We start from the raw sequence: 14,776 nt of genomic DNA, 5'->3' as shown, positions 1-14,776 counted from the left end.
TAGCGGATAACAAAATATTTTGCTGTCCACATTAATATTTTACACTATCAAATTAGGCATTGCCCAGAGCACAGGGTCGAGGACATGATTATATAACAAGAGCAAGACGCGTAATGTACAAGGAGCCGCTAATTATTTCACGTCGGTATACAACGTTAATATTATGCTTGTAAAATGTAACTATGAAATAATCAAGGTAGGTACACTATACTTATTGGTGTATCAATACAGCGCCCTTTGCATCATCAATGGCATAATATGAGGATTAGTAGATTTTTTTTATCTCAGTTCAAAACATTTTTCATGAGAATACATTTCTGTATTTATCTGTAAGCTTGTTTTTTGACTGATATTACTATCCGTTTTTGGTAAACGAAAAAAGGGATAGCTATTCTTTTATGTTGTTCTTTTATACCTATATGCATCATGTTTGTATTTGTGTACCTACATATTGTTTAGGAATGCCCTTTTCCTTTTGTTCTTAGTGTGTTATTTTGTGGAAATTTGTGGCTAATTTTGGCCGATATTATCATGTTTTGATAGAAAAGGCATCAATAAAGTGTAGGAGGGAGGCCAAAAGATTTGTTGTAGGCGTCAGGTTGGCATCCAGCATTAATGATCTTTTTTTATTATTTGTCAACATTCAATGCTGTATGTTGGTAATCGTGTCATGTCATTCTTATTCTTTATACGTCAAGCTAATCTTTGTGTCAAGTAAATTTGAGTAAAATTGATGGAGTTTAGGAATGGAGAACTTAAAATATTCGTTGTTTTCATGTTATTAATCATTTTATAACTAGCAAAGAAGAATAAAAATGTCACAAACAGTTAGAAGCTGCGTCGAAGGACGTTTACCTCCTTGCTATGCACCCACAAGGCTTGAAGAAAGGCGAGCCAAATCTAGAGCCCTCAGGTTTAAATGTTATTTTTTTACTTAATAATATAATCTGATCTTCTTACTAAATAATGTAATATTTAGTGTATCAATATTTTTTTAGTTTATAAGTTCAATTGATGAATTGTTCTGAAGTCTTATTCAATAGTAATTTATTTATCAACTTTAAACACATTATTTCGCAATGATATTTACATAAGTATTTTAATTTACCAGGTAACAGCAATCAAAAATTTTGTATTTATATATTACGGTAGGGATTGAGGGCTTCCATGTATCTATATAATCTAATGGTATTTTTCCATCTTCCCGTATTTGCAGGTCAATTATTATGTATTTTGACATGCTCTCAAGAATTTACTAGGTATGGTCATGCCACATCTTTCTTGGCCTTCCTTGTTTTCTTTATTTTTTGTTAAAATAAAATATTTCTTGCTGTTTTTTTATCCATTTCTCCACTCATATGCTATAATCTTCTCTGCAATTTGTTTATTACTAACTTGCCAATGCCTTTGGAAATCTGCAAAATATATGATTCACAGATATCACATGCTGCAGTGATGTAATGTCCAAGGCTTTGATATTATTATTATTATAGTTGGATAATTTATATAGCGCCATTTTTGTGAAAATCACCTCAAGGGCTCCGTACAGTAAATAAATATCCCAGCAAGTCTTGCAGCTATAGAGCGCATGGACGATTGGGATTCTGGTTCCTCCTTTCCAATTATGATATATTTGTATTATAACAGATAAGAGCTAGATTACAGCACGTCTTGCAGCTACAGAGCGCATAGACGGTAAGTAATCTGGCCCCTATTTACATTAAGTTTTAATTTTATAATGAAGTTTAGTGTTTCAATAATATTAAATATATTTTTTGGAAGTTTTTTTGTTATCTGTCAACCAATTTACTAAGTTTTAAATTTGGGTATCTTTTTTAGACTAGAGCGACGGAGAAAGCCGGATAAACCAGAGGATTTCGTCTGCTATTCGGATTCTGAAAGTGAAGAGGATACGCCTTCACAACAGCAACAAATACTGCGGACTTCTTACAACTTTGTGGATTATGTTAGATCACGAGAAATACAAGCGAAAGAAGTAAGATTCTACGTATTATAATATATTAAATATATGTACATTAGATTGGATGTTAAAATAAAGGGAAATCCTGTATTAATTACTTAACCTCAAAATCGAAATGTAGCTAAAAATAATATAACCATTACAAGTCTATGAATTGTGTATACTGCTGGCGACAACATACGGACTAAAAACTATGTCTGTGATAGAAAAACGTAGCCAGGAACTGAAATGTACGCCCCAATCCATGGTAAGACAGATGCTCGGTGTATGTCTAAGAGACAGAATAAGAAATAAAGAAATTAGGTGCTGAACCGAAGTTGAAGATATCATGGATCGTACAGTAAAATGAAAATGGCAGTGTGCAGGAACTATTATATCTCAGAATAATAAAGTGGACCCCATTGGCAAGAGCAAATGAAAACCATTGAAACGTCATAAAAAAGATGAGCCGACGACATTGCCCCGATAGCTAATAGAACATGGATGAAAAAAGCGGGGGATAGAAAATAAATAAAAACGCTTGGAAGAGGAATATCCAGCAGTGGAAAGAACAAAGCTGAAAAAGAAGATAAAATCTTTAAGCCCGTTGATTGACCCTGTAAATCTTAGTTAATAACCAAAAAGATCAAAAGAATATAAAAATATTCAGATTGCCTATGGTTCAGTCTCCGATTTATGCTGGATTCTTGAATCTATTTTCCTTAATTTAACAAACACAAACATATTTTCTTTTAGTTTAAGTTACGAGTATTTAACTAAATTGTCAATAACTTATTAACAATTCTTGGTGGAATTCCACTGTAAAGATTTAATAACTTATGTTAACTTTACTAATTAAGTTAATAATTCAAAATACCTGGTACACTTGCACTTATTTATTTGACCAATTAGCACTATCACCCTCTAATGGGCATCTTCGGACTGGTAAATATTAAAAGGATACGGATAATTGATATAAAACTAAATATTATCTCAAGTGTAGGTGCATTTAAAAAATAAGTCGAAAGAAATACAATACATAATATTTCAATGAAACACAGTGGGACACATTATTGAAAACATGCGTTGGCGGTGTACTGCAAGGGAGGATTCTATTCTATGAAAGTATTAAATGTTTTATTGCAATATACAGGGCCAAACTAATTAGCTAATTGGTCAAATAAATTAGTGGAAGTGTACAAAGTATTTTTAATTAGTAAATTATATTTATTTTTGTATTTATTTATTGGTAAAATATATCGATAACTGCATGAAAGAACTGAAAGGCTTAAGAATGGGAGCAAAAATGGGTGATTTAAATGTCAAATGTCTTTTGTATGCTGACGATGCTGTACTCCTTGCTAACAACAAAGAGGAACTGCAATTCTTGGTAACAAAGGTCTACGATGTATGCAAGAGAAGCGATTTGCTGATGAATGTCGATAAATCGAATGTGATGGTTTTTGAAAGAAATGAAAGTATGACTAAATGTGAAATCACTGTGAATAGAGTTATACTAAAAAAAGTAGAGGAATTTGTGTATCTGGGAAGTATGTTCACTAGGGATGGAATGACTGAGAAAGATATTGAAAGGAGGGTGAGTGCCGGGAACAGAGTGAACGGTGCACTTAAATCGACCTTGGCAAATAAATGTTTGTCACAAGAGGCAAAATTGGCAGTTCACAACGGAGTCCTGGTCCCTTCCCTGATGTATGGGAGCGAAGTATGGACTTGGAAAAACAGGGATGAAAGTAGGCTGAATGCTGTCGAAAGTCGATCTCTCAGGCGAATGTGTGGTAAAACTATGTACGATAGATACACAAATGTTGAGATCCGTACATTATGTAAGGCTGAGATAAGCATTATCGACAAAATCAAGAAAGGAGCTCTGCGCTGGTTTGGACATGTAGAACGAATGGACAGCGAAAGAACGGCTAAGAATATTTACAATGCGAATGTTGATGGATGCAGAAATAGAGGAAGACCGAGAAAGACATGGCATGACCAAATCCAACAAATACTTAAAGATGGACATGTCAAAAGTCGGAATAATCGGCGCGCGTGCATGAGAAGATGTATGAATGTAGAGGAAGCGAGATCTGTATGCAAAGATAGAGTGTTGTGGCATTCTATCCTCTCTGTCTACCCTTACAGGGAAACAGCGTGATGGTTTGTTGTTGTTGTTGTTGTTGTAAATTATATTTATGTAATATAACTTGTTATATCAATTGATTTTCATTATACTTCTAGATCAGTAAAAAGGAAACTTTTAGCAGTGGTACAACATATCTATAGTTAAACTTATGTTTTTATATTTGTTTGTTTTTATGTTAATTAGGTTAGAATAATCTCGCCCTCTTCAAGGTCACTTTCAGTATTACCAAAACTTAATGAAAATTAAGCACTTGCTTAGTTTTACTTTAAAATTAATAATAATATTTTTTTCATTTTAAACTACAATAATATTTTATTTTCAGACTCGCTTTATAAATCCATCATACGCATCCCGCCACATTCTCACTCATGACATGTTTAAAGAAACTCCCGTTAGCTTGGGGAACATGAACAAAGTATTCTGCTCACAATGGCTCTCCGACAGACAAGTAGTATTTGGAACAAAGTGTAACAAGGTAAACGGATATTGATAGTAAATTCATATTTTTAAAATTATCATTTAAATTAATATGGTGGCTTTCTTAATGGCTAAAATGCTTGCTTTACACACGGAGGTTCCAAGCTCGATTCCTGCTGAAATCACAATAACAAAATGTAGCTCTTCTCTTGTCTGGTTCTACATAATTCACCACTGTAATTGAGCCTCTAGACAAAAGTGTAATTATATAGTCTGTGTCCTGGCGGATGAGTAATACAGTTATGTGTGTGAAATAGAACCAGAATCCTGAACGAGTGTTTTTGACTCGATAGCTACTCTCAGGTAAAAATATTAAAAAAGGAAATCGAGTTGAGAAAAGTCTGCCTCATAGTGTACTGATTTGCACGTTCGCCTTCCATGATCGAGGTCCCGGGTTCGATTCCTGGGAGGGTAGATGGGAAATATTTGTTTAAAGTTCACTGTCCTTGGACTGGCACCCGAAGCATAAGATCGATGTCCTTACCTTCGCATGACAGATGATCAAAATGTGCTGCATTTAATGTTCCAATACACCAGTAGGTGTGGAAAGGAAAATGATATATATCACAGGCGGCTCCTGACCAAAACCACTGACAGTAAACTTGTACTTGAACTATTATTAACATTTAAAGCATTAACTTTGTGGTCAAACATTTTCCTAAATGTTATTAAATATTTGTAACTTTTCTATGTCTACCGGTTTCATGACGTACCCGACGGTTCAATTGGTGTCCTGACGAAGAGACAGGTACGTCTCAAAACCGGTAGACATAGAAAAGTCGGTAAGTGGTTATATACAAATATTTAATGACATTTTGTACTTGAACGTTAAGTTTATTAGTTTTCCAACATAATAAGTCTGACATGGGGTGGTATTCTGAATCTTCTCTACCCCCTGGAGAATGGTTAATTTGGGGATTTTAATTTTTTTTATGCGACGACACTGCTTCACATAAGGGCCACACTGATGAAAATCAAATGAAATATAAAACTATTTCAAAACATTTTTAAAAACTAATACGGTTTGGTCAATTCAATCTTATTTAGTGTTTTGGGTAACGGTTAAGGGCGCAATAATATTCTGAATTAAAATTACCATGATCGATTTCACGTGTTCATATTTATTTTACATTTAATCATCAGTGTGGCCAGATATGAAGCAAAGTGTAAACGCATGCAAAAAACAAAATTCCTCAAAATAATCGCTCTCTAGAGGGTAAAGATGATTTAGAACACCAGCCCCGGTGTTATAAACTAGGGACAATATGTGCAATGACAGCTCGCGCATCAGAACCAGTTTGTAATTCTAAACCCGCCATTGTTTTTGTTTACATACTGTTTTATACGCACTGTAGTGTGTGTAGTATTTAGTTTATGTAAAAATAGGATACAGTGGTTTGAACCTAAAGGAATAAGTAAATAAACGATTAGAAGTTACTTACAATTTAAGTTTATTGAACACATGAAAATACAGTGGTTTCACAAATAAAACATAGAATACTACGTAGTAGACTAGAAAGCTGGTAGAGGCAGATCGCCCTTATATAGGTCCATTGGGCACTCCGCCAATAGACAGCAACACATTCTCGTCTCACTCTTTGGTCCCCACAGCACTAACATTGTACGCATATTTTTACGTAACTAAATCTATAAATTCTTACCAATATTCTATCAGTACGCATGTTCAAAGTAACTTTACAAGTGAACTACATATCTACTCATGCGCCAGCAGTGCTCCGATTATGTATATTGTCTTTTCCCTCTTAACATGTGATTTACTGCTATTAAGCATAGTCTAGCTCCGCCCAAACCACGGTTTTACCAGATCTGATATTTTTCATACAAATTTAGGGTAAAAGCTTGTGCGAAACAAAATATACACAGTGATGAACTGTATAAAAAAATAATGATTTAAATTTTACTATACCTTTATTTAAAAAATATTTTTATGCATGTAAAATTCAAAAAGTAAAAACTTTTTTATTAATTATTATCAATATTTATAAACATCAATTATTGTTTGCATCACAACAGGCTAAGAGGCCCAATTACAGTAGTGAATTACAGCACAGAACACCCAGACTCAAGAAAAATCACATAATATGATTTGTAAATAATGTATTATTTCCTAATTGAACGTATTTATTCAGAAAGCAGCCAGCCATAAAAAAGTGAAACTGAGATAATAGCACTTTTGTGAAAAGGGCGAATAATCAAATCTACACAACAGTTAGAATGTTTTTTCCCTTGGCAAATGATAAATAATGCATGCATTCATTTTTTTTCATAATACAAAAAAGACATGATTAGCAACAGAGATGAAGAACATTTAAGAGAAGGTAATATAGAAGTCTAGGCATCTACAGGGCTTATGACCTGTCAATGGCTGGTTTAAGTGGCCACTTTACACACTGCGTAACATTCACCATTCTGCCTATATTTGAACATCTATATTCCTTAAATTCTTTCATCTGTTGATGTTTGTGAAGTTAAAGAGCTGAAACCTTTATTTATGCGGGTGAGATTCATCTGAATTCATCTGAATTTTTTTCTGAAATTGCTGCTTTCTGCATAATTACATTCAATTGAGAATACCCGTGCTGAGGTTTTTTTCTTTTTGTCAAAAAACTGTTTTTTTTTATTATAAATGCACAAATAATACTTGGTGTAGTACATTGTGCTGTTGCCAAAAGGCAAATAATTATTGTTACAAATTACACTACTGGGTGACCATGATTTATTTTACATTAGAATTTTATTTATTTATTTATTTGACAAATTGTAGTCTGCATTACTTTACGGGCTGTTTAGCCCATTAAGTAATGCAGACTGTAAATTTTGTTTATTTCCCGCTTATAATTTTAATATTTTTATGTCCTGTGTATTTTTTAAAAGAGTATTAAAACTCTTAGGTCCAAGGCAAAGACGGGCTAATTGCATTTATTTGGTTTTTGACATGTTAATGCCATTTCTTTTTACTCTGAATGGGTTCAATAGAATATAATATTTAAAACTTATAAAATTTGGCTCCTTGTCTTATCATCGGAGAAAAAAAATGGGGTCACGGCTGGCAAAAAAACAAAAAATGCAATAATCGCTTGATGAGCTTTTTTTGTATGTTGGAATAAGTTTTAAAGTAGACATTTTTGTTAGTTTATTACTGTGATTGTATGTAAAAATATATTTTTCAAATATATCAAATGAAAAACCGATTTTAATGAAACATGAACTGAGTAAACCATGTTTTTTTTTCTCTTCTTTTTGCTCTCCCGAAAAATTATTATTTTTTAATGAGCCCATGTTTGCCGTGTTGTAGCCTTCATATGCGTTTGGCCACATGCTGGCTACATTTTTGGTACTGGTTTTAAGTTTGCAGGTCAAATTTTTCTCGCATTTTTAGTTGATGGTTTACGATGTGAACACGCGTCAACTGGATGTGATCCCAACACTGCGGGGTCGGCAGCCTTGGGGGGCAGCGGAGCACCAGACAGGAATACACGCAGTAGAGATCAACCCTTCCAGAACCCTCTTGGCCACCGGAGCTCGGAATTCCTGGGAGATCGCAGTCTACCGGCTTCCTACGCTGGACCCCGTGTGCGTTGGAGAGGCGCATAAAGATTGGGTAAAAATTGTACAAACTATTTTTTTTTTTTAATCTGTGTCCGAGCGGATTAAGAATACAGTTCTGTGTGTGAAATAGAACCAGAACCCTGAACCGGTGCTTTTGGCTCGATGACTACTCTCAGGTTAAAATCCTGAATAAGGAAATTAAGCGAAAATATTTCCACCTCGTAGTGTAGTGGTTGCTGCGTTCTCCTACCATGCTTGAGATAAAAGGTTCGGTACCTGGGAAAGTCTGCATGAAGTAATGTTTGAAATGTGATTCTACACTGCAATATTTCATGTTCCTGGACTGGCACCTGAAGCGTAAGGCTAATCACCTTACTTTCATGTAACAGATGATCGATGTACACAGCAATTGTTGTACAAATCCAGTGCCCTATGCACCATCGGGTGCGGATGGGGGGTGAGGATGATAGGAATCATAAAATCAGAGTTTTCCGCTGCTAAAGTAAGATAGATACTAAATGATTACTATGACTGACCCCTACATGACATGTATCAATTTAATACCAACACCAATTTAGGGGATCATAACTGGAACCTCTATCGTCCTCAATATCACCTCAATCCCACGCTTACCCACGCTTGCCTACTTTACAAGGCATCAGGTTCTCGACGTCCTGGACGTTCACTGCTGACTGTTCTTCAGCAGTTCATGTCAGAACTACGGGACGCGAACCTGACTTGGGAGGATGCACGGGTGCTGGCTGCCGACAAGCCTGGAGGATCTTTGTGGACACCATATACTCCAACTAGAAAGCGGACACGGAATGACGATGATGACAAAATATAAATTTAAACAACTAGTTATACCTGTAGGTATCTTCTATAGATTTCATCGACAGTCCAAATATAGAAATAATCTGGAAATACACGTAAAATAAATACCGCATCCTAACCGTAGGGCCATACGCTATTTGACTTGAATTTTGTGGCCCCACGATTGGGGCAGTTCGCACTAAGAGGTTAACTAAGCATAAATAAATATTTTTGCTCTAGGTTTTGGACATGTGCTGGTTGGACGATGAGTTTTTGGTTTCCGGTTCTCGAGACACTAAAATGGCGCTCTGGCGGGTCAATGCTGAGGACGCAGACGAGGTGGCTCCGCCCCCCGAGAAAGCCGTCCCCAGCAGTAGCAGCTCCAGTACCATCACTAAAGCCCCCGCGGCCTCGACCACCTCTACTCCCGCCCAACCGCCTGTGCCCCTGTACAACTACATATCTCCCATCACCATCAAAGAATGTAGATCAGGTAGCACATTTTTAATACCTTTTCATCTGATTTATTCATTGTAATGTATCTGTTGCAGCCGGATTGTCATTTTAGCTGGAATACGTATTGGCTTGCCAAATTACACTGGGTCAAAGTATTCAATGAAAAAAAACCAAAGAGTTTACTTTATATTGATAAAAAACTACATTCAAACTTGTCAAAAATTAGTTCGTTGCACTAATCATCACATTTTGACTGTTTTTCAGCCTAAACCCTATATTTATTTCCTACAATTAATAATACAGGGAGCCGCATTTTGTTAGGTTTGAATATTCCAACAATGTTTTGAGTTTGTCCAAATTTTTATAGACAAGGACTGGATTCAACCCTAGAGAGCTGTTAACATTAGCATATCACAACAGAGATGAAGAACTCTTTAGAGAAAGTAATATAAAAGTCTAGGCATCCACAGGGCTTATGACCTATCATTGGCTGGTTTAAGTGGCCACTTTACACACTGTTTAACATTCACCATTCTGCCTATATTTGAATATCTATATTCCTTTGATTCTTCCATCTGTTGACGTTTGTGAAGTTATAAAGAAAACAAACGTCAACAGATGTAAGAATTAAAGGAATATGGATGTTCAAATATAGGCAGAATGGTGAATGTTACACAGTATGTAAAGTGGCCACTTAAACCAGTCAATGACAGGTCATGCGCCCTGTGGATGCCTAGACTTCTATATTACCTTCTCTAAAGAGTTCTTCATTTCTGTTGTGATATGTTAATTGAATATTCCATTTTATTGAACTCACTCGGGAGGAAAAAATAGTATTTATGTCTCGAAAATTGATAAATGATAAAATGCAATGAGCCCGTTTTAGCCGTGTACCCTTCCCCATGTTATGTAAAATAATTGCTATTGAGCTTAGGTTTCGAATAAAAATGTCTGCTTGAAACTGAATACATGTCTCTCTATTTATTACGCTGACTCATTCACAAACTAGTATCACATAATTAGTATCAACCGTTGCGTTATTTTGACACCTATATTTTGATGGTTTCAGGACAAAAAGTTCGTGCTATAACATTCAATAAAACTTGGAAAGAAATAGCGGCACTTACACTCAATGGTTACATTCATGTTTTCAATGCGGAAACTTTCAAACAGAAGATATCAAGAAAGCTGCCATCTTGTCAAGACCTGGTATGTTTAGCGACCCAAGAAAGTGGACTGTACGCCATTGGATGTAAATCCTACACACTTCTGCTGGACTGCCGTACATTGCAATATGTCAAAAAGATCACCTCTCGTTATAATGGTTGCGGAATACGGTCAGCCAGTTTTCAAGGGAATATGCTTACCATCGGTACGGGTTTAGGTCAGTATGTTTTTTTCTTACTGCACTTTATTAGTTACACAACCTCTTTTGGCCTTTTAGGAGATTTGGGTTTAAATAAGCAACAAATTAATATACATATGTACTTTCAGGAATGTTAATGTTTTATGATCTCACGGCTGGGAAATATCTTGAAAGTAATATTCACACTTCAAAGACAGTAGTTCTCAAAGCATCCAAAGGATATGTGGTAAGTGGCGTACAGAATTTTATGTATTACACATTAGTTTATCTCGTCTTAATCTTTTGAAAAAAAATTGTAACGTTTATTGTTATTGAAATTATACCGAGAGCCCTCTTAAGAGTTGGCTTTATAGAAATGTACACGGATAGTGGTTTCCTTGTTTGGATCTGTTGTATAATCTATAGTAAAAGAGTTGGAATGAAATATATAAATACACTGGAATGAATGTGAATAAGACCACTTTTTTGCGATGAATTCTTGAGAAGCACCCATTTTTTTTCACTAGTCTTATTCGAGCTAACACGAATAAATAGACTGTGGTCCACCAAAATAAAAAAAATTAAATAAACTTCAATCAAAGTTGATCTCTGACAAAGAAACAAGGGGTCCAATGACCCGGTACCCCAAGAGCCATTCGTCCCATGTCCACTAAAATGGGCGCCGTCGTCCAAATGTAATAGGATTACCGGTTGCCACAATATGAGTAGCATCCAAGTAGGTATCCAAAAGCAATCGGTCTGTCTACTCGGATTGTGTCAACAAGAACCTAAAACTGTTTGTATCACGTTTAATTTTGTTTGAATTCATTAAATAAAATAATTATGCTGACCGATATTGAATCTGGAATCTTCAAGGCATAAAATAGTTATTTTAAATAGCATTTAAAATGTATATAAATTAATATTAAAATCATAAAGTTAACGTTTCCGGTTTCAGTTCAACTATTGTTAAATTGATGATGTAATAACTTATATTTACATATAAGTTATTAATTAAAAAAATACTTGGTACACTTCTACTTATTTATTTTGACCAATTAGCGCATTCACCCTCTAATGGGCATCTTCAGACTGGTGAATATTATACAGTGTATGGATAATTTGTATAAAACTAAATATTATCTTAAGTGTAGGTACATTTAAAAATAAGTTGAAAAAAATACAATATGCAATATTGCAATGGAACAGAGTGAGACAAATGATGGAAACACGTGTTGGCGGTGTACTTTAAGAGGATATTCTATGTTATGAAAAATATTTATTGTTTTATTACAATGTACAGGGTCTAACTAAGGGGGCTAATAAGGGTGAGTTTTTAAATTCTATCTGCTGATTTATTAAAATTCTATCGCTATTATTTTTTATCCTATTTATTTCTAATCTATCTAACTTGACCTTTGTGTCCTACATGTAAAATTTTTATGCTTTTTTCTTTATCAAAAGTATGTTTAAATTCATTTAAATGTGATGCATAGTTTGATAAGTCGTTATTTAATCTATGTGAAGCTAAATGTTCTTTCACTCTATATTTCATAGCTCTCCCATTTTGTCCTATATATGAACCAGGACTAGAGGGTGAAAGCGCTAATTGGTCAAAATAAATAAGTGGAAGTGTACCAAGTATTTTTTAAATTAATAATTATATGTAAATATAAGTTATTACATCATTACAATGGAATTCCATCAAGAATTGTCAATAAATAGTTTAAATGAAATATTGTTAAATTAATTTAGAAAAAACAATTATGTACTTCATACTTTTATATTATTAGCAACTTACACAGCATTCAATGATATATAATGGAGTCTTATATAGGCAGTGACTTCTCAGTCTAGAGTAGCCATATTCAGCCCTTGTTTTCTTAGGGCCACATACATATTTTTGTTAAGGTACGCAGGCCGCAACATTATACTGACTATTGGGGTAATTTTTTGCATAGGGATAGCCGGAGAGGTGAGAAGTAAAATAGGATACTTAATTTTCACCCGGAATTAAAAATAATTGCAATGCAAAAAATACATAATTTATTGACAGTGAACAGCATTATTTGAAAATGAGTAAGGTAAATTGCGGTAAGGTGACATGTCAAAAATAGTAAATTTGAAATGAATTCTTTAAATTGATATAATCAACTTGCTTTAGTTAGTTTGGTTTGCTTTTAGTTTTGGTTTTGTAGTAGGATTTTGGATTTGTGAATAGAATAACGATGCTACGTCACTACAGACTAATGGATCATCGTATTTCTTTCATAGCGATGGTTGGAAGACCAAGCTACTTTCAATCCTTATAAAATAATCATTCCATCGGGAACTCTCATTGATTAACGACAAAACTAATTCATTACCTAAATAATTTCTCCCAAATACCACGTGACCAAAGCCACGAATAAAAGCTAGTATATACATATATATTATATATAGGGAAAAACAGTATTGGTTAAAACCCTTTTCATTCACGATTAGGGCGCCACTTGTTATTTTATCATTGATCACTTATCAGTATACTAGCCAATACCAGCTCAAACAACAGTCTATTTCCCTATATGATTTTTTTTCCCTGTCATATCTGTACACTATACAGGTAAACGTCGTTTTACACTGCGTTCCGTTCCGAGAGACACCGGGGTTAAAAAAATCGGCATAAAATAAACAAAAATATAATGGAATTTATAAGGTTAGGTTCTGTGTCAAAATTCTAAGAACAATCTTACATGTTTATTTAATACATATCCTATATTATAAATTCAAAATAAATTACAAATGTATTTAATAAATACAGTTTAAATTTGTTAACAAAATAAATAATAATCTCTTGATATAAATAATGATTTATTTTGATTATTGCTTCCTTTCTTGGAGAATCATAGCATAAACTACAAATATTTTAATATTCTTTTAACTTTAATTAAAATAAAATATACAATCATACCTTTTTTTTCTTAAAAACAAAACGAAAACTAACTCGTAAACAATTTCACACACACAATAGGCTGTTCATGTACACGGTAATAGAATAAAACAATGAGTAAAAGTGTGTCTGCTATTAGAATCGCGGCGCCTACTGTCGTCTAGTGTCGGCCGAATGGGGGAATCCCACGCCAGCACCAACCGGCGTAATTGTAAATCGGCGTAAATCAAACCGGCGCAAAATGACGTTTCCCTGTACCTTAAAATACAATAGTAAATAAAAGAAAAAATCAAAACTAACGTGTATCCAAGAGTTTTTTAAAAAAATGAGTGTGATTTTTAATAGTGATATAAATTTTTACTATTTTAGAAAAGAATTTGTCTTTTAAATTCGTTTATGCGATTTGAAACAACCAGTACAAAACAAATAAAAACAATGCAAGTACAATACCTGAGTTAAGACCCGGGAAGAGTAGGTAAGTGCCCAGTTAGTTCGCAGTGAGCAATGATAGTATCAAGATATTAAAATCTTAAAATCAAATTTCCGATAATGTATTTTGGGCCACACATAAAAGCTTGGCGGGCCGCAGGCTGTATGGGTAGTCTAGAGACTACACTTTACAAAAACAATTGCATATCCAATCACCAAATCATGTAAGTTTTGATTTCAATTTCAGTTCCCCGACGAAGAAGCGGATGGCTTTAACCAAGTAAAGTATGTGCCTGCAATATATACGCACTGTTACGACATTACTGGTACCAGAATATTCACAGCTGGAGGACCTCTTCCAGCCACTCTGATTGGGAACTATGCGGGCTTATGGCAATAATCCAGTATATTGTACTGGTAATACAGACTATCTTATGTTAATAAAATGGTGAAACCAATGGCTGAGCGTCACAATATCTTGTGTTTCTTTATATTTTAATACGCAAGTGGACCAAATTCGGTGGATTGAAAAATAAAATGTTTATCCTACACTAAATAAGGTTTAGAGAATGTATTGCTTTTGCCTCAAAACAAGAATATTGGAAAATATTTTTAAAGGGTTTATTTTAAGAGATCAGTTTT

The 14,776-nt window shown here is 34.3% G+C and overlaps 1 protein-coding gene across 1 annotated transcript; it reads left to right on the top strand.

Annotated features, from left to right (window-relative positions):
* The first annotated feature begins 641 nt into the window (after positions 1-641).
* On the top strand, positions 642-14,608 carry DCAF12 (DDB1 and CUL4 associated factor 12-like protein). Its single transcript, XM_088237440.1, has 8 exons — positions 642-913; positions 1,840-1,996; positions 4,438-4,590; positions 7,993-8,214; positions 9,216-9,468; positions 10,501-10,815; positions 10,926-11,023; positions 14,382-14,608. The coding sequence occupies exons 1-8, from the start codon at positions 816-818 to the stop codon at positions 14,532-14,534; spliced, it is 1,449 nt and encodes a 482-aa protein (XP_088093566.1). The 5' UTR covers positions 642-815; the 3' UTR covers positions 14,535-14,608.
* The last annotated feature ends 168 nt before the right edge of the window (positions 14,609-14,776 follow it).

This window comes from Micrasema longulum, unplaced genomic scaffold (genome assembly GCF_059751315.1).
Source record: "Micrasema longulum isolate JH-2025_06_02 unplaced genomic scaffold, ASM5975131v1 h1tg001722l, whole genome shotgun sequence".
Taxonomy (NCBI): domain Eukaryota; kingdom Metazoa; phylum Arthropoda; class Insecta; order Trichoptera; family Brachycentridae; genus Micrasema; species Micrasema longulum.
Note: the sequence above shows the minus strand (reverse complement) of the source record. Positions and strands in the feature narration are given on the sequence as shown.

Coding starts and splice junctions, on each gene's coding strand:
- DCAF12 (XM_088237440.1), top strand. CDS start 816: ATGTCACAAACAGTTAGAAGCTGCGTCGAAGGACGTTTACCTCCTTGC. Junction 914..1,839: donor GCCAAATCTAGAGCCCTCAG/GTTTAAATGTTA, acceptor TATCTTTTTTAG/ACTAGAGCGACGGAGAAAGC. Junction 10,816..10,925: donor TACCATCGGTACGGGTTTAG/GTCAGTATGTTT, acceptor ATGTACTTTCAG/GAATGTTAATGTTTTATGAT.